The sequence below is a fragment of the Halictus rubicundus genome, chromosome 1 (assembly GCF_050948215.1).
Source record: "Halictus rubicundus isolate RS-2024b chromosome 1, iyHalRubi1_principal, whole genome shotgun sequence".
NCBI classification, from domain to species: domain Eukaryota; kingdom Metazoa; phylum Arthropoda; class Insecta; order Hymenoptera; family Halictidae; genus Halictus; species Halictus rubicundus.
In genome coordinates, this window is record NC_135149.1 from 22,063,250 (window position 1) to 22,081,773 (window position 18,524).

Sequence of the window (18,524 nt, forward strand, 5' to 3'; positions counted from 1 at the left end):
GCCATTTTGCATGGTCGCCATTGCGTCCAATTGCATCTGTACTTTGCACTTTCGTTATCGAAAGATTTTGACAGTCGATAAAACAACACGATATTTAGCCGCCCATGTCGTCGTCGTGATAGTTTCGAGAGAAGATATATAGTTCTAAAATGAGGCTACTTTGGAATTTCCCCTTCTCTGCATCGAAGAGATTGGCATATCCGAACGGCAGTCGTCTCAGTCGGACTCCATGCTGGAGAAAGATGGCGACCGAAGTGGAGAAAGCACAAACAGCTACTGCTGGTGGGGACACGATTTTCGGGAAAATACTTCGCAAAGAAATTCCTTGCAAATTTATTTACGAAGACGATCAGGTAAATTAACAGGGGTTGGCTGAGATATGCCATCCAAGCGAAACATACGACATTTCACTATTTATTATGTACGTTGCTCGTACTAGGTTATTTGCCGGCTCATCATGACGCAACGATAATTACTAGACTGTAGATATTTATGCCAATGTAATTACGACAGAATAACAGAATAATTTAAATATTCATAAACATTGTTCATGCGGGAATACAATGGATTCAAAATTGTGAGGCTGTGTTTAGCTTTGTTGAACTGTGGACGCTGTGAATGCATAAGAGTCGCAGTCTACTCGTTGTCTAACTATTGAACTGCGTATTTTTATGCAAAGTGAAAATGTTCCAAGCCGATTCCAGGGAACAGAGTTTAAAGCAAAATGAATTCTTCCTTCGAAGATAGTGCAACAAGATTTTTAAATTCTTATTTCTATACAGTTGTTATTACATATGCACAAATCCGCAGTGTACTACATAATCAGAAAATTATAGGTTGTTGCATCTACGTGTATATTTGCATCTATTTGAATTTTTCTAGGCATTCTAATTCACTCCATTCTCACGCATAATTCGCTGCAGTATCAGGAATTACGACGATGCAGAATTAAAATATATTTTGTTTGTCAGTGCGTCGCGTTTCACGACGTCAACGCTCAGGCGCCGGTTCACTTCCTGGTGATCCCGCGGAAACCGATTGCACAACTATCCAAATCCGATGACGAGGATGAATCATTGCTAGGTCATTTGATGCTGGTCGCTCGAAAAGTGGCGAAACAAGAAGGCCTCGACAACGGATTCCGGTTGGTCATCAACGACGGGAAACACGGCGCGCAGTCTGTGTTCCATCTGCATCTGCATGTCCTCGGAGGACGCCAGATGCAGTGGCCACCGGGTTAACGATTTACGTTGTGATTGATAAATTGGTAATTGCGCGATTGTACCATTTTGTCCGGAAGTACACATTCTCTGAGGAATAAAGCATTGAACGAAGTTGAAAATCTGTGGAGAAATTAATGTTTCCTGAAAGTACACGGTCTCTAGGGAACAATGCGTTAAACGAAATGAACATTTTGTGGAAAAATATATTTATTTCAAATTATTTGCCTGTAGAAAAATAGAAGTCACTTTTTAATACTGAGTGAAGTCAGTTTACTGTTTCTCGTATACTTCGTACACAAACTGCGTCCCATTCTCTTCTTGTACTCCTTGGGGAACGTCTGAGCTTCTAAAAATAATAGCAGATATTCAAAAAATTAATATAATCTACAGATAAATAATTAAATTAGTAAATTCTGAATTTAAGTTTGAAATAAAATTTTTCGCGTATAATAAATCGACGTACAACGGGCACTGCTTTCTCGGAAACAGTGAAAAATGCATAAAATTAGCATGACAGTTAAATAGAATGATATCTCCTGCAACGATTAATGAATTCTTGTAAATTGAACTTACTGCTTCAAGACAATATCATTAGGTATCTCTGGGAAAAACGTGTCGCACTCGAAATGCTGTTTTATTCTTGTTAAATACAATTTACCAAAATAAGGAGACTCCATGGCAGCCTGTAATTCAAACAAATAATTTACAATCGAAAAAACTTGACACGATTTTGTTAAATTGTATCGAACACTTACCTTGTACACAGAGCTGCCGCCTATTACCCAAATATTTTCGATCTGATCCTTCAGCTGACCATGCATGATTATCTCCATCGCGTTTGGAATACTTTTACATACAATCGCTTCATTTCCAAGATCCCTAAGCAATTCGTTTGAATAATAATTCTTATTACTTCCTCGAACATTACGTTTACGCGAAGAAATAATGAGTATTACAAATGCTTCGACGAGAGAACCATATTTACACGATTCTGTAGTGGCCTGTACTTCTTCGGTATGCATTCCCATGTCCTCCGTCCCATAAGAACAACGTTCTTTTTATTTGGTTGTTGTGTTTTTGATGTCATAGACGTGAAGAACGCCATTTCGCTCCTACGTAGGAGACACAATTGTGCAAATTGAATCTGTTCGATTGATCTATGTATTGAAACCTATACTTACTTAAGTTTCCATGGCAAGGCCCCGTTTACGCCGATGCCCATGCCTTCACATGCAGCAGCGATTAAATTCAATGGTAAATGCATTTTCTAGGCGAAACTTTTTGGATATTAGCATGTAGTCGAGTACTTCACGGAAGATATAATTTACTGATACTGCTGATACCATAATCCACTGCTACTTTTGTGAAAGCATGGGACTAAACGGCTAAAATTCAAATAATACTGATGGCAGCGCAACCTGGCGGTTTGCCAGCCTACGATAGGTCCCATTAGAGCTCTAGGCAGAGCGGATAGGAGAGTGCTCACGCCCGGGTTTTCGGCGTTCCCGATATAGTGCTGACATCTCCTCAGCCTTAGCATGGCACAGAACCGTGTCGTCTTTCCTGGAAGAGAACCGGGCCACCGACGAGATATATATATAAAGACTGCCAGCCTTACGGGAGAATGTGTCGCTCGAAAAATGCGGTGGTTTTCTACCGCCCTCTAGGATAGATTTTGGCTGGAGTAAGAAACAGAACGCCAACGACGGTATTTCGTCGGTGCAGAAGACCACTAAGGAAATTCTCATCGGTGAGAAGGTGATTCATCACGGACCCATATCGATTATCAAATGTTACATTCTCCGACCAGAGTTGGGCAAAATATTTATCTAAATAAAAATTTCGAATAACGAATAAAAGATAAAAAAATTTGTATTTCCTTATTCGAAGGTTCGAATAAAAAAAGTATCTTCATTCGACGAGTATTGGATAAATAATTTTATTCGACGAGAATTTATCCGACGAAGAAAGATAATTTTTTTTATTCGAAGTAGATTTATTCGAACTTCGAATAATTTTTTCATCTTTTATCTGTATTTTCTATTCGAAGGCTTCTAATAAATCTTCGAATTACTTTTACCGAGCGCCGAGATTCAAAGACCCATCGACGACAAACAACATACAATGTAAGCGGATGGAGAATCGCGCGCGAATGAAAGTTTAAACTTTTAGATTTATCAATATATCCTCATAAAATTGTGGCGAGCGAATGGAGGGGATTTTTCTGATTAAAATGTGGTCAAATTCGAGGGTAATCGAACAAGTTTCATTGATACGTAATGTTACGATAAAAATTACAATTTCATTAAAGACAGTCCAAATGATGTCGTGTTTGGACTCATTTTGATCGGGATAAGCTCTAAAACTCATTCGTATTAACAATAGTGTTCTGATTAAAAACATAAAAGCATAAATTGCTAATAACTCTACGCGAGACTCTACACGATGGACGTTGGAGGAGGGGATTGGGCGCAATGAAGAAAGCAAGCGAGGCGTAGTGCGGCAGAATGAGACAAGATTTCTCGGCATTTGTTTAGAATTTTGTTTTCAATCGATTTTTCTGTCATTCCGAGGAGATTGTAGAGGGGGAATGGTGGGAGTGTCGGCAGCCCTAATCTAGCTCATCAGTTGAGATATGTCGTCGGTGGTTCGGTTCTGTTCCCTACTATAAGCTGCTCGGTTCTGTTCACTGCTAGAAGCTGCTCGGTTCTGTGCCATGCTAAAAACGGCGATGTCACGAAAGTGGGAGTGCCGAAACCCCGGGCGTGAGCACTCTCCTATCCTCTCTGGTATAGGGACGTCTGTGATAAAACTGATAGCAGAGAGCTGATAGTCACAGAGAGGATATGAGAATGCTCACGTCCGGGGTTTCAGTGTCCCCGGTATGGTGCTGCCCTCTAGTCTAATTTTTAGCCTGGATCAGAATCTGCATCATTTCCTATCTAATAGTCATTAACCTAACCGCAGTCAGGAGAAGTACTGCACACTGTACATTCCACGAAGCAGTGATAAGAATGTATCCGTATGTCGTGGCAAACATGGCACAGCTATTAAAGAAAGTAGCACACATAATATTGTCAGAAAAATGTATGGAAGAATACTTTGACGAGTTTAATTTCCTGCATGGTAAGAACGTTGGTGTTGTTTATTAAAGATTAGACTACTGCTCTTTTATCAAAAGATCGTAACAATAGAATAAGGACTAAATTCTTAGCTAGCATTACTGTGCCGTCGGAACATTGCGCGAACCGCCGAGGGAATTATTCGAAAAGTGGAACTTAATTTTTTGTAAATGGAAATCTTTTTTTTAATCATTTCTTTGATTTATGCGTAAAAATAGTATATCATTTTCATGTCAATATGACATTTCGTCAATGTTTCACGAAGCTTCAATATCAATTAGAATTTGGAAATGTTCAACTTTCAAATTATCGAATGAATTATCGCTATTACAGTCTCGATCGCTCGATGATGTTCATTTTTTTCGACGGTAATTTGAACTTTTTCGTTATTTCTTTGCGATATTGTACATATATAAATAAATTTCTTTTGAAGCCCTAATGAATGTTTTTCCAAAAAAATCTCCAAATTATTTCAGCGGGGTGTTTCAAGGCAACACTCAGCACATGTCTTGGCTTTGCGATTATCTGTGGTTCCCTTCTTGGTAAGATTGCTTATAATTTTAAGTAGTTCTACGGTATTAATATTCTAATTTTATTGTTTCAGTCAAGGTACCACAAGTTGTAACAATTGTAAAGAGTAAAAGTGCCCAAGGCATTAATTTTACAAGCGTATTGTTAGACTTATTTGCCCTCACTGCCACAGTGTCCTATAGCTTTGTTAGTGGCTTTCCTTTTAGGTAATACAATGTAAAAGATGACAGAGTCAATGTTAAATGGTTTTTAGAATATATATATATATATATATATACGTATTTGTTATTATGTTTCAGTTCTTGGGGAGATGGAGTTTTCTTAGCGATACAAACAGTAGCAGTTGCAGTTTTAGTATTACATTTTAATCTTGATACTACTCGAGCAGCAACGTTTCTTGCTGCTTACGTAGCAATAGTAGCAGTAGCTATGAGTGGAATGACACCAACAAACGTTCTGAGGGCATGCCAGACGATGAATATACCCATTGTGCTCATTAGTAAGGTATGATATCAGAAAGGTTATATAATGTTCTTAGAACTAGCAAAGATTTAATGTTTTATATTTTAGTTGATGCAAGCATATACAAACTATTCATATGGAAGCACCGGCCAGTTGTCAGCTGTAACTTGCTTTATGTTATTCTTTGGATCTTTAGCAAGAATATTTACTTCTATCCAAGAAACAGGAGATACCTCAATGATAGTAACGTACATATGCTCTACACTTGCCAATGCAGTGATCGCGTTCCAAATTTTATACTATTGGAACGTAGATGTATCTATCAAAGAAAAATCAAAGAAGGCTCAATAAATAAGTTGAAAAAGTAGCATTCTACTCTTTCATACTAACGATAGGTTTCTTCTACCGAAGAAAATACATCCGTAAAATTTTATCCGGGAAACATACTTTCTAACGAAGCTCTTACTCGTTATATCGTGGAAACGATAATCTATACTGAATGTCAGTCGCATTTTTTATTATGTAAAACGCAAATAAAAACGATGAGAAACTCGAATTTATTATTTATAAATAGTTACATCTAAATCATTTAAACCTTTTCTACGTTCAACGCTAACAGTTAAAGATCAAGCAATAGAATTTTTGTACATATATCGAGGCGTTATTGTAATACGATTCAAATTTACCGCTAAACCGGAAGCGTTGCGCGCGGTGCGGCGGTAGGGAAGGAAGTGGGGAGATATGGTTCTGCGCAGACGTGTCCAAGCCTGTTCGTTTCCGTTTCTGGCGTAATCGTGACTTGTGCGCGGCGTATGGTGAAATTCAGACACGCAGTTGTTTGGTCGTCGACGATGTTGCATAGTGGACCGTGATATTATTGGAAAACGCATAAACAGATCGTCGGAAGATAATACGGGAGCAACGGTGAGTAACAATTCGGGTTCGTTTTCTGACCAATCTGGCAGGGCAGATTTGAGCAAAAAAAAAACGTAAAGCGGGCGTGGATGAGCGTCGGATTAAAAAGTGTGGTGGCCATTTGGGAGCGTCATGGCGCCGTTGGCCTTCGCAATCCGGCTTCCCGACGACCATCTTGTTACCGATAAATCAATATAACGCGGCTTTCCTCCTGCGTAAACGTTTCTCTCGCATATAAAGAAATATTCCACGGATACCGATATACGGTTATCGTCGTTGATTGCGATACGCTGGAGGAATTATCAACGGCCACAGGTAAATGTCGTTCGAAGGGAAACCGGTCCTTGTTCAATCGAATTTCGCTTTGTGTCTGGGCGCGTTCTTGCGCAGAGAATACCATCCCCTTTTTGGAGCTATGATTCACGATACGTACCCAGAGACGCATATATATACATATTCTCGCCCCGAAGCTCCCAGCCTGAATTTCGATGCCCAGATTCATTTATCTGGATAATCCGCATCGTGGAGAGATATATATATAGTGATTCAGTTATTCCGAAATGATAGAGACCAAAAACTGTATATAAAAAAACAAAACGAACACGTGTTCTTTTGGCTGTTGGACGATGATCCTTTTTTGCATGCCAATTTCGGACAATCGGTCGGAGAGGCAGCTATTTAAGTCTCTTTTTTACCATACTCGATTCAGATAGTACTTGGTACGGTGAAAATTGGAAAATCATTACGAATCTGCCGATTTTCGTAGTCTTGCAGGACTAAGTTGCTTGCAGTACTGTATCCAAATGGAATCAATGGATGCGCGCCTTGTCGCGCAAGCATTGAACTACCATGGCCAACAGTTGCAGAAAGTGTGGGAAGGAGAACGCAACGAAAATGAGCTGGCCATGCTCAATCTCAAGGAACCTAATTTTGAGATTTACCAACAGAGGCAGAAAACACTTAGGTGCTTATCTTCTGAATTACCTGTTATTATAAATCGTTGCACTGAGTATGCGTTACAACTTGGGCGTTCCCTTTCTTTCTTTTCCTGTAGTTTCGGTGATAGAGGGAAAAGGCTAAAGCTGCAACAATTCCTTGCAAAGAAGGCAGATGCCCTCTATGATAAGTCAAATTTGGACAAAACGGTTGAACCTATCAAGCAGGAATTAGGGGACGAAGGTAAGAGTCCATTTTTTGGTGCAATCGTCCCAGGTATTGCACAATATCGTGCAACTCATAGATTATCTATGTTCTTTCAGAGTTTTACGCAACAATGCCTGGCCTTGACACTTATGTCACCATGGAAAAGTCTCAACGTATACGCAACTTTTTGGAGGTAATTATTTATTGCATTGCATTCGGTTACACAGGGATTCCCATGCAAGTAGGGCATGCTGTATCTTGAACTGGCGACTGAATTATTAAAAAAAAAAAAAGGACTAATAGCTAAAGATGTACAAAATTTTTTAAATTTAACAAATCTAATTTGTTGGGATTATTTATTTTCTTTTTTTGAGATAACACGTTACCTCCCAGCGATTAATCTACAATTTTTAGAGGTCTAGGGAAACCGTCATAAACCGGAAACTCTCAATAACGTAATTTAATAATTTCGTTTGGGATTATTGTGTAAAAGAAGATTTTAAAGCTTCCATTTGGCACAGCATAATTATTGAGAACCCTATTAATAGACTGCCATTAGATGAAGTGTTAAAACAATTCTTTTCCATTTCAATCATTCAACTTTCGATCTTTATGCAAAACACAAATTTTGTTCATCGATTACCAGGTACAAGGTCTGCATAGACACTTATTTCTTCCCCTAATAATTCTAACGAGTTACAAATAATAAATTGGAATTCTTTCAATCTTTTGATGTTACCATTATTTTTTGTCATAAATGCATAGAATCCGTCATCTAGTAATGATACAGCTTGTCTTATTTACGAAGGAGAGTGCGTACAATGTAACACACCTCACGCTCCGGAATGTTTTCAGAGTTTGGTGGTTGGAGATGTTATATACGCGCAAGTGATGGGTAAAAGTGCTGCTGGGCTTCTTCTGAAGGTGCTGTGCAACTGCAGCGACTGCCCTAGGGTTGTTACAGATTTAGGAGTAAAGGTACGTGGTCCGGTCCTATAAATGGTTAACGATAACACGTCGTTGGTTTCCGCTGACTCACGCGCGGCATTGTGTATTCCCGCAGGCTCTGATATTGAACACGGCCACAGTGCCGGCGGTGGACAAGAAAGGTGTTACAAGAAGCTACATGGCAAATGATCTCATCTGCGTCGTAGTCAGTGAAGTTAACGTTGAAGCCGAGCGAGTCGTTGCAGTTATGAACGTACCCGCCCGCGAAGGGCAAGCCCCACACCCACCTATGGGACTTATCCATTCCGATGACCTTCCGGAAGCTTATAAGTAAGTAACCCGACGTCCAGATAAGTACAATAGAATCTTTTTTTTTATATCTTACGAATAACGCTTCACTAACTCTTGTATACTGACATGAACATATCACTGTAGGGAATTTCATATACACAATAGAAATGGTTAAAACAAAAAAGCAAAGTGTTTTGTGATGTATCCATAGCACTTTCTACTGAACGTTTTTGTTTTAAAACTCGAAAAAAAGTAATGTACAGAACAAAACAGTAAGAGAAAAAAGTCGTTCTCTTAAAGCGATCGTTTGCTTAAAATGCGATACATTTTGAGAGCACTGTTGAACTAACTGTGAAGGCAGGGAGGGAGACCTTTCTCGGACAGTGGTAGTCTCGGATTTAGGATCGATAATCACAACAATAATAATAAATAATCATCTCGATCGTGTTCGAAATACATACCATTCTCTCTGTCGGCAGAGAGAGTATTATAGCTACGCCTGTTTGTAATTTTGCAAATAACATGTGAGAGTCCGAAAACTTGTTGCATCTGTAGTAATTTTTTTTTGAGACTATGTTTTGTCGTTAATCGAAATAGTAAAAAGAGAGAGAGAGAGAGAGAAAAGGAAAAGGTAAGGAAAAAATAGTATTGGTGGCCGAAAGAAGTTGAGATTTAACAGACGCACTGTGATACTAACAAAACAAGGTAAATTAGATTTGATTCCTCTTACACGTTTTTATGAATTTAGGTGCCAGACACTCTCAGTAACGTAAAAAGTTGATAGTCAGTATGATGATGAATTTCTAATGTGATACAAATGATTCAAACCTTGAGCATTGGTTGACATGGCTCTGTTGCGCACAATATTCTATCTACGTTTGTGATATGTTACTCTCAAAGCACCAGCCAAACTATGGCGCCAAATGACATCAATGTCTTTTGAGGTTGCATTTCCAGTATGAGATGTTGAGCCTTGGTGGTCAGAGTGAGTGCTGCAGACGGTAGGTATAATAATGATTTACCGTTGTTTGGTCTCTATTGGTAAATTCATAACGACGAAGCTGTAATTTGAAAACGGGGAAAAAAAGCAATCGAGCCCTCGTAAAAATATAGTGCCGTTTTATTCTAAAGCATTTCCCTAAAATGCTTTTTTTTTTTCTTTAATATTTATATACCATAACGATTAACACCGATTTAAATGTAATCGACGCTTGCATTCCGCTACATTCGCCTGTTGCATTTGTTATTCGACGTATTCTGCCTATTCGATCGAAATTCCGGCAATGCGAATCGGTTGCTCGAATCAGAGACCAAACAACCAAAATCTTAATCGCCCGAACCTTTACCTTTAAGCCTCAAAAGAATCGCGCCTTGTCATAATAATGCCTCATTTAAACTTACAGCTTAAATTGACAAATAAAAAATCTAAAAAAACGATGTCATGTTTGAATTGACACCACAAAATGCAAAAAAACAGACGACAGTACTGCTACTGCATCTAAAAAAATACAATTTTTTTGGTCAACTTGGAAGATAAAATATACTCAGCCGTGGCTCCCAACCTATCCTAGGGCTATGCAATTTATTTTATCGCACCAAAAAAACTATACCATACTTGTATAAAAAAATACCGAAACCACCGTCGATCGATGATAGGCTGTGTGCTTTTGTGTTGAGAACTCCTCTGATTACAAACATGATACAAAATACTAGAAATATACGTCTTAGCGGTACATGAAAGGTGAGAGACGAGTTTACATAATAATGAGGTTGTGTACCATTTGTAAATTTATAAATAAGAAATAATAATCTCTGGTAATAAAGGAAAAAAAAAAGCTTTACCAACTTTTTCCGCCAATTGTTAATCCCTGTTTACGGACCCCTGCTGCTTGTTAACGGTACAAACGTAGATTTTGATCGACTCTAATACCACGAGGTGTCTGACAAATCATTATTCTCGCTCTCTGTCTCGCTTTTCTTATTTTATTTTCCTTTAATTTCTTCTTTTTGTTCTATTTTTCTTTTTTTCTGTTTGGCTCTCTGTTTCCCGTTCCGAACGGAAGAAAAGAACGAACTCCTACATACAGTTCCTCCTTGAAAAGCATCTTTGGCATTAGTGTCGTATCGTTGAATAATTCATGCAGATCGAAGCAGAGAAGGGAACGGAGAAACGATTTAATTACACAGGGGCGAAACACGAGAACGACGATATTTGGTGTACATTACCGTTTATATAAACGCACACGCGTGTGTAAGGGATAAACAACAAAGCCGAAGGAGATCTGTACGCTATTTCTGTATAAACTGTATAGATAAAGAGACGACGAGACGTCGATAACGATAACCGAAGGGCCTACAATTATGAATATAAACGAAAGAAAAAAAACCCTCCACCAGGATTAATAACTGAGCCCAGGACGAGAATATAGTACGAACACGAGAGGAATTCGGTCGTCATGATTATCAAGTCTTTAGTTTTACCGTTAACGAAGTAGCTTTGGTATCCTTTCTTTGGCAAAGGTCCAGGACGATCTTTGCATCTCGTTAATCGATCCTCTCTCTCTTTGTGGTGTAGGAAAGCGATGGACAACAAAGGGCAATCGTACGAAGCGATGTTGGAGAATAGTACTGGCTTCAACAACCCCAACAACATTAAATATCTATCCGACTTGATGGGCCTTGGCCAAGAGAACCATTCCAATATGGTTGGTTTGAGGTAAAGGAATCTTATCACTCCGATTTCCTATAATCCACTCCCTCTGGCCCATACTGCGGTATACGGTTCTCATACGCTCTTCAATTATCAGCCCTTAGGCCATTTGCATCACGTTTGTTTTCATCTCCTAAGTATGGAGCATTGCAGATAATAAATTTACTAGCAATGGTGTAAATGGGTTAACACTAGGTTTACAGGGAGCACTAAAATAAAGAGAATGCGTCTATCCAAATTTTTAGCCATTTTTTAAATAATATATACCCGAAGGAATAAACTTGTTGAATAATTCCCCATGGATGCATCCTCACAGTCTCAATAATCGTAAATTAAACATATTAGAACGCGTCCCGTAAACCTAATGTTCAAGAGAATATCACTTTTCGTTGGCTCACATTCATCAGTAATTTAGACCGTGATAATAAAATTGAAATGCATACCACAGTGTGGGGGGAGAGGGAGCGCAATTGACTCCGACTAAAAGACAAGCTTTCTATAATCTTTCGATGCAACTTTTGCAGGGAAAGATTCCCACCTAATGAATATGCGTCTGAATTAAGGCAAGCGCAAGCCAGTAAGTGGGCGTTCCGAAGCGTGGCTGAAGGAATAGACCACTTCAAGGCCGGCCGTCACACAGAGGCATTCCAATGCCTTAACAAAGCATTGACCGTAGATCCCCGAAACGTCGAAGGATTGGTAGCCCGTGGAGCACTGTAAGTTGCCAAAAAAAAGTCGAGCAAAAACGGTATTGCCAGTTCTAGGGCCTATATTTCATTGTCTTATCATCTAGTTATGTAATCCGTCTGGAATTCACACGTCACCGTTCTACTATGCCCACTCAAGCCGTATATCTCGCTTGGTGTTCCCTACAGATACGCGAATAGCGGCAGTTTCAAGAAAGCGATCGACGACTTCGAGACAGCGTTGAAGTTGAATCAGACACACGCGAACGCTCGCAAATACATGGCGGAGACTCTGGTCGCTCTTGGTCGAAGTTACGAGGACGAGAAAAAGTACGAGGACGCGCAGAAAGCTTACGAGAATTGTCTAGCGATCGCTCCGTTCCACGAGGAGGCCAGGAACTCGATCGAGTACATAAAATCGAAGACCTTGACCTCGTCGTTGAACCCGTTGGACACGTTCAAGAGCTTCGAGGCGGAGAACGATGTCGGTGAGAATAAAAAGGAGAAGAAGAAGCGCAAGAAGGAGAGGAAATCGCGGTCGAAGAAGAGACAAAGGTGGAGCTCCAGCTCGAGCTCTTCGTCGAGCGGCTCTTCGAGTTCCTCCAGCTCGGAATCCAGCAGTTCCTCTTCTTCTGGAAGCTCTAGATCGGCCTCTAGATCGCCTAGTCGCAAGCGGAAGCATAAGAAGGACCATCGCGGATCGTTGTCGCCTTTGAGCAAGCGCATGGCTCAGTATAACAATCCTCCGGCAGCTACCACAGCTGCTCACGACGTGATAGCTCCTGTTTCATACACCTCGAACGCCCGCGACAAAATGGACGACTACGAGATTAAAGTGAGAAAGTTCTTGGAACAGACGAAGGACGACTCTGATTACGAAGATAAGGTGAGCATTGTTTAAAGTCTCTTATCGAAATTTGTTTTATCGATTTTGTCTATTTCCGTTCACCGGATCCTCGATCTTTTGTTCTTCGTGTGTGTTCAGGTAAGAAAGTTCTTAGAGGAGACTGCCAGATGGAAGAGGGAGAGGGAAAAGGAAAAGAAACATTCGGAGAGCGAGAAAATGAAGAAAAAGAAGAAGAAGGAGAAGAAGGGCAAAGACAAAGAAAAAGAGGACAAGAAAAGTCGAAAGAAGAAGAAGAAGGAGGAAAGAAAGAAACGGAAGAACAAGGACAAGCTCGAGCGGGACTTGGAGGCTCTGAAAAAGTCCTCGTTGCCGGACTTGGAGCAACTCGAGTCGAAACTGAACGCGTACTATGCGAAGGTTGAGAAAGAGACCGCTGTCTTGAAAAGGTTGGAACCGTAGTCAGTTAACGATACACACCGTGATTCGATCTCTTGTTCGTTTGCCACATGATTGTGTACGTCAATGCAGATGATGCTCGTAGCGAGCTTGGAACATTTCTAGAGGTGTGCGAGAACCCGAAAATGTCGGGTCGGGAGGCGACGAGTTTTCGAAAATATCTGGATTCCTGAGAATATGCGCGATCATTCGGGATTATCCTCGGGAATAATTCAAGACTTCTGAAATTTTTGAGAACCCGACTCGTCCCGACCCGTCCCGACCATTGCGTACCTAACATTTTCGGGTTCTTGCACACCTCTAAAAATTTCGTTTCTCTTTTAGTCAAGTTATTGGGCGTTTGGTCTCAATTTCGTTAAAAAAAGAAACAATGAATAGAGACGCGGTCCCTGACGCGTCGTATTTTATTTATGTTTTTATATTTACTAGGTATGTAGCTCAGTATAATGACATACCTTCCCCTCTTAGCAACGCGGAGAAGCTCGCTGAGAGTTCACGGAGGGAGGAGGAGCTGCGCAGAGAGAGGGAAAGGGAGAGAGATGAGGCGTCGAAGGCGTATCACGAGCGCGAGTCTAGAATACCGATGACGGCGCAGCAACGCAAAGGTAACGCCTTGAATTCCCTCGCGAGACAGGGTGCGAGGTATGTGCTACATTCAACTTAATGCAGACTTTGATCTTTCAGAGATTCAGAGGAAACCGCTCACCGACATATTCGAGCAGGAGTCTCAGCTGATACACCCCGAGCCAAAGTTACCCACCCTCGACACAGCTGCGCTCAACGCCAAGTGGAAGGCTGCGCAGGCTGCTAGGTAAGTTCAAAGAGGATATACAGGCAAAAATAATTCGTTGCTCAATATGCAGCTATGAGAAAATCGGCTAGTGTAGTAAAGCGAGCGATAAATTGTTTTGAAGTTTTCTTACAAATTTGACAGTCATTCAATTGTATATATGAAAATCTTGTCTGTTCAGACAAAAGGACGTGATGCCCCAGAAATGGCAAGACGTTCCTCCGGAGGGTAAAAAGATGCAGTCGAACGTGGACAGCGAGGAGGACGACGACAACGAGCTGGAAGAGAAACTGCAGCGCGCCGCCCTCGAGAAGTCTATGAACATCCGCAAGCAAATGCAAAGAGAACTCGCGGAGAAGAGGGCAGCGCAAGCTCAGCCGATGTCAGCGCCGACACCTCCGCCTTTGCCCAAAGAGCCACCGATACCGAAGCAAGCTCCGGTAAAATATCCGACGCCGCAGCCGCAAAACAAATTCCAGTCGTACAAAGACCCCTCGCTATCCGCGCCGCAAACGACGCCCACGAAATTCAGCTCGAGCAACAATCTCGGCGGGAAATTCCAGCCGATCGGACAGAGTGGTAACAGCGGCGGGGGTCATCCTCCGGAACCACCTCGTCCACCTCCACCGACGAAGAATCAGAACCAGGCGAAGGGGCCGAGAACAGACTCGGACAGCGAAGCGGAACGACAGCACAGACAAACGCCTAAGAAACGAGAGTCGTCCGGCAGAGGCGGCGTGACCAAGAGAATGAGCAGGGACCGTCCAGCGAAGCGTTCTCGAAGCAGATCGCGCAGCGCGTCGAGCTCCGGCTCGTCGAGATCTCGCTCGCCCAGGAGAAGTCGTTCCCGATCGTACTCGAACAGAAGATCGGGCAGTTACGAGCGTAAATACAGTCGATCGCCATCGGGCACGTACAGCAGATCACGGTCCAGGTCACGGTCAAGGTCGTACACAAGGAGTCGCAGCCGCAGCAGGTCCGGCGACAGGAGTTATTACCGCAAGAGACAGTTCCGGCCGTACAACAACCGCGGCACTTACTACAAGCCACGTTTCCAAAGCTTCAACAATCCGAACCATCGTGGCGGCGGCAACAATTTCCAGAACCGGAACCGGTTCTATAACAATCAACACAACAATCGGTTTGGTAACAGACGCGGCGGCGGATTCAACAACCGCGGGGGTGGTCGAGGACGCGGCGGTAACCGTGGCGGGAGATTCTTCCACGGTAAGCAGGGCTTCCGCGACTTCAGGGACAGGCGGGACTTCAGAGATCGTCGCGCGGCCTCTCGCGATCGGTACAGCGATCGCAGCTACTCGCCGGATCCGATGAGGAAGGTCGACGAGGCGAAAGAGAAGATCAACAAGATGCTCGAGGGCGGCGACGACGTGATGGAGCATCAACAGGGCGGCGGAGGATCGAACGTGCCACCGAGCAAGAGACAGGACGGACCTCTGAGCGAGGGCGAAGAGAGGGACGACGATGACTACGAGAGGTGGGGAGAGGGCGAGGGGGGCGACACAGCTAACAAGGTTGGTTAGGTCTCTTCCGCGTAGAGTTTCGCGAAAGAACAGCCTCTGTCTTCGTGATGACGATCATGATAAATCCGGATGACGATGATATCAGGAGTAATATGATGATGATGATGATGATAATGAGGATGATGGTGATGATGATGATGATGGTGATGAGCCACACTGTGCAGGGAACGTCCGACCCAGGAGCCAACTAACTCTCGTTTGTTGCTAGAATGAGGAGGTCGGACCCGACAACGAGAACCTGGAAGGCAAGGAGTACTTCATTGAGCGCATGAAGCAGCGAAGCAAGAATGTTTTAATGCAGAGAGCCCTTGCCGCTAAGATTTGGTAGAAACTCTCCTCTCCACGGTTGCCGTTGCTGCTTCGTCGATTCTTCTCCTTCGTCTGTGATATTATTCAAAACTGTTTCTCGGACGTTAGACACCGACTGGACGCGTGTGCGAGAGAGAGAGAGAGAGAGAGAGAGAGAGAGAGAGAAAGAGAAAAAGAGAGAGAGAGAGTTTGTCGATATACTGAGAGTTGGCGGTATACTTCGAACGTCGGTATACTGTCGAGAGTTTGTCGGTATACTTAGAACGGAAAAAGAGAATCTAACGAGAAGGTGAATACATCGCGTAAAAGCGGAAACATTGTAACACTCTGTAGTCATGACGGTCGAGGGAAACGAAATAACACCTTATTCCTTTTTCGATCCCATTAGCTTTTTATCTAGCAGGCCTCGCTACGTTGATACGAGCCAACCGGTACGTCGTTTCGCTCGATTGTCATGCGAGTATCCACGTTAAATAGTAAATATTCATTAGGGACACAGCGCGCTTGGGTCGGGAAACGAGCACTCGTATACGGGAGACAGACACCTCTCGTTTCCTTTTGATTTTATTATTGTTCGCGGAAGGATTTTACACGTATTTCGATTTTTAGTACTTACTCCTACGCCGTGGCGTCGTTCTCTTTCTTTGATACGGTCTCGTAAGTAATAAGAGTGAAACGTGAATGAGAGAGAGAGAGAGAAAAAAAGAGTGTGAGATAGAGCGACATCGAAAGAGAAGCTTCGGCCGCGACGCGCACCTTCGAAGGGAAGTATTCGATCGCGCTAGAATTCACGCACACGCGAGTGGCTTTTCATTATCATTCATTGTCAGGATTAGTGGACACACACGTCGATCTTTTAAGGACACAATCACACTTTCCTGGTCAAGATCCTTTCTCTCCGAGTTATTCGAATCGTCAGAAATAAAAAACCACCCCACGTCTCGAAACTCCCCCGCGCTCGCCGATAAACGAACGGAACAATAAACGTGTTTAAAATAATCGGGATTTGTCATCGGTTTCGAATCGCGAACTCGTCGGCGCGATAGAGAAATCATTGCTCTACCGAGAAAAAAAAAAGACACGTTTAGCTTCGGTCCATCGAGTTACGACCAGCATCACCGGATTCTCTCGCAACTTTTTTCGTTTTCGAAACACACCTGTTTCACCATCCCCGCCCCTCGCCCATCCCCCTCTTTATTACGAATACTTACTTTAAGGTATTAAAGTGCGAATAATTTACCTAGTAAGACACTTATATATGTTGTATGTAAACGAGTTGCTGTACAATTCAAAGAGATCCGCAAATACATAAACACGAAACCACAAAGCCAAAGAGAGTTATTTCTCTTCGTCTTTGAAGAAACGCTTCGGGGACCCGTTCGACGCGCTCGCGGAAAAAAATCGAAAAAAAAAAGAAGATAGTTTAGTTGTTAGCCGCTGCCGCCGCGAGTATCGTTCTGTTTGTAATTCGTCTTTTATCTCCCCCGGTGAACCATTTCCAGACCATTGCCTTCGAAGAGTGGAACTGGTTTATATCGATATCGCGGGTGATTTGGATATCGCGCTGCGCGTTCGCGTCCCACTATTTAAACTGAGCCCCGCGATCGCCGGGTCGCATTCGTGAGGATCGATTCGTTCCGAAAAATGAAGTGTTCGAGCGCGAGTTACATTTTCCTGGCTTTCCTCGTCCTGATGGCGAGTTGGGAGACCATGGCGACCGTTCTTTACAGTAAGTTTCGTTTGCGGGAGACAGAACGGTATGGCGAGTATTGTAATGCCTCGATAGATGCGAAAATTCTGGCCCGAAATGGCACTTAATATTTTGCGGAGGGCGAGCACATTCGTCGAACTGTTTTGTTTTTAATTATTGTTTTTTACCAATTGCGACACTTTTCTGATCAGCACAACGCGAAGCGTGAACCAATTAAGATCATATTGAATTATTGAATATATTTTTAATTTACCAGAAGGGATGGAAGACAATAAGTCAGTAGGCGGTGGATCTCTATGCAGAGTAGAATCTGTTTCCTCTTTCAAATTGCACGCAAATTTCTGTTCTTAATGCACAAAATCTGCAGCTACTGGCTCAGATAAAAAAGTAGCGATAAGCGACACCGTTATTTTATTCGCTGTTCTGACCAATTGCAATGTCATCAAAATTTCTTTTACTTGTCATGAAGCAAACTGATGTATCCAAGTACGTATTCAAGAAATCTCAAGCCGTTTGGTCCATTCTCAAAAAAGTTTTGCTGTCTTAAAGTGCACTTGTCTTCCAGCGTTTCTGATAAATTAGAAAATTGTGGAACAAATTGGTCCAAATTGTTGGTAAAAGTGTCACAGGTAGACTGCGGATCTTTATGCAAAAGAAAAATGGTCAAGAAACCAATGTTACATGGAAATATATTTTCTCTTTTAATCGTTTTAAAACATCTAATCTTTTTCTACGTCTCTATTAGAACTATTTTTTCTTTTTGTTGTAAATGCACAAAATCCGTAGTCTAATCATAAGAGGGGAATCAAAAACAAACTGGTTCTTTTTTTTTTCAATTG

General features: G+C 42.0%; 4 protein-coding genes across 7 annotated transcripts; 3 read left to right on the top strand and 1 right to left on the bottom strand.

The window, feature by feature from the left end:
- Positions 1 to 68: 68 nt before the first annotated feature.
- Hint1 (histidine triad nucleotide binding protein 1) lies at positions 69 to 1,342 on the top strand. Its single transcript, XM_076794198.1, has 2 exons — positions 69 to 353; positions 972 to 1,342. The coding sequence occupies exons 1-2, from the start codon at positions 150 to 152 to the stop codon at positions 1,239 to 1,241; spliced, it is 474 nt and encodes a 157-aa protein (XP_076650313.1). The 5' UTR covers positions 69 to 149; the 3' UTR covers positions 1,242 to 1,342.
- A 64-nt stretch (positions 1,343 to 1,406) lies between these two features.
- Positions 1,407 to 2,655, bottom strand: Dhfr (dihydrofolate reductase). The gene is made up of 5 exons (XM_076794185.1): positions 2,405 to 2,655; positions 2,180 to 2,335; positions 1,979 to 2,102; positions 1,797 to 1,906; positions 1,407 to 1,569 (listed from the first exon to the last, which is right to left on the bottom strand). Exons 1-5 carry the CDS (start codon positions 2,485 to 2,487, stop codon positions 1,494 to 1,496), a joined length of 549 nt encoding a protein of 182 aa, XP_076650300.1. The 5' UTR covers positions 2,488 to 2,655; the 3' UTR covers positions 1,407 to 1,493.
- A 1,499-nt stretch (positions 2,656 to 4,154) lies between these two features.
- Positions 4,155 to 5,909, top strand: LOC143359509 (mannose-P-dolichol utilization defect 1 protein homolog). Its single transcript, XM_076797505.1, has 5 exons — positions 4,155 to 4,349; positions 4,822 to 4,887; positions 4,950 to 5,082; positions 5,176 to 5,380; positions 5,447 to 5,909. Exons 1-5 carry the CDS (start codon positions 4,238 to 4,240, stop codon positions 5,687 to 5,689), a joined length of 759 nt encoding a protein of 252 aa, XP_076653620.1. The 5' UTR covers positions 4,155 to 4,237; the 3' UTR covers positions 5,690 to 5,909.
- Positions 5,910 to 6,111: 202 nt separating this feature from the next.
- On the top strand, positions 6,112 to 16,694 carry LOC143357675 (uncharacterized). Of its 4 annotated transcripts, XM_076794237.1 has the most exons (14): positions 6,112 to 6,262; positions 7,020 to 7,217; positions 7,308 to 7,432; positions 7,513 to 7,589; positions 8,252 to 8,374; positions 8,460 to 8,674; positions 11,211 to 11,351; positions 11,870 to 12,061; positions 12,221 to 12,917; positions 13,017 to 13,324; positions 13,764 to 13,939; positions 14,019 to 14,145; positions 14,306 to 15,656; positions 15,874 to 16,694. In XM_076794237.1, the coding sequence occupies exons 2-14, from the start codon at positions 7,057 to 7,059 to the stop codon at positions 15,991 to 15,993; spliced, it is 3,813 nt and encodes a 1,270-aa protein (XP_076650352.1). In that variant the 5' UTR covers positions 6,112 to 6,262; positions 7,020 to 7,056; the 3' UTR covers positions 15,994 to 16,694. The 4 variants fall into 4 exon arrangements, with proteins under 4 accessions (XP_076650352.1, XP_076650326.1, XP_076650334.1 ...); XM_076794211.1 differs by having other exon boundaries at positions 14,004 to 14,145; positions 14,306 to 16,694; XM_076794219.1 differs by having other exon boundaries at positions 13,803 to 13,939; positions 14,004 to 14,145; positions 14,306 to 16,694.
- The last annotated feature ends 1,830 nt before the right edge of the window (positions 16,695 to 18,524 follow it).

What these genes read in the sequence shown, in the direction of transcription:
- Hint1 (XM_076794198.1), top strand. Translation starts at nt 150, where the DNA reads ATGAGGCTACTTTGGAATTTCCCCTTCTCTGCATCGAAGAGATTGGCA. An exon ending in TTATTTACGAAGACGATCAG is followed by an intron (nt 354 to 971) that starts GTAAATTAACAG and finishes TTTGTTTGTCAG; the next exon opens with TGCGTCGCGTTTCACGACGT.
- LOC143359509 (XM_076797505.1), top strand. Translation starts at nt 4,238, where the DNA reads ATGTATCCGTATGTCGTGGCAAACATGGCACAGCTATTAAAGAAAGTA. An exon ending in CGAGTTTAATTTCCTGCATG is followed by an intron (nt 4,350 to 4,821) that starts GTAAGAACGTTG and finishes AAATTATTTCAG; the next exon opens with CGGGGTGTTTCAAGGCAACA. An exon ending in CCATTGTGCTCATTAGTAAG is followed by an intron (nt 5,381 to 5,446) that starts GTATGATATCAG and finishes TTTATATTTTAG; the next exon opens with TTGATGCAAGCATATACAAA.
- LOC143357675 (XM_076794237.1), top strand. Translation starts at nt 7,057, where the DNA reads ATGGAATCAATGGATGCGCGCCTTGTCGCGCAAGCATTGAACTACCAT. An exon ending in GTATACGCAACTTTTTGGAG is followed by an intron (nt 7,590 to 8,251) that starts GTAATTATTTAT and finishes GAATGTTTTCAG; the next exon opens with AGTTTGGTGGTTGGAGATGT. An exon ending in TTGGTAGCCCGTGGAGCACT is followed by an intron (nt 12,062 to 12,220) that starts GTAAGTTGCCAA and finishes TGTTCCCTACAG; the next exon opens with ATACGCGAATAGCGGCAGTT.
- Dhfr (XM_076794185.1), bottom strand. Translation starts at nt 2,487, where the DNA reads ATGCATTTACCATTGAATTTAATCGCTGCTGCATGTGAAGGCATGGGC. An exon ending in GCCTTGCCATGGAAACTTAA is followed by an intron (nt 2,336 to 2,404) that starts GTAAGTATAGGT and finishes TCTCCTACGTAG; the next exon opens with GAGCGAAATGGCGTTCTTCA. An exon ending in GCGGCAGCTCTGTGTACAAG is followed by an intron (nt 1,907 to 1,978) that starts GTAAGTGTTCGA and finishes TTTGAATTACAG; the next exon opens with GCTGCCATGGAGTCTCCTTA.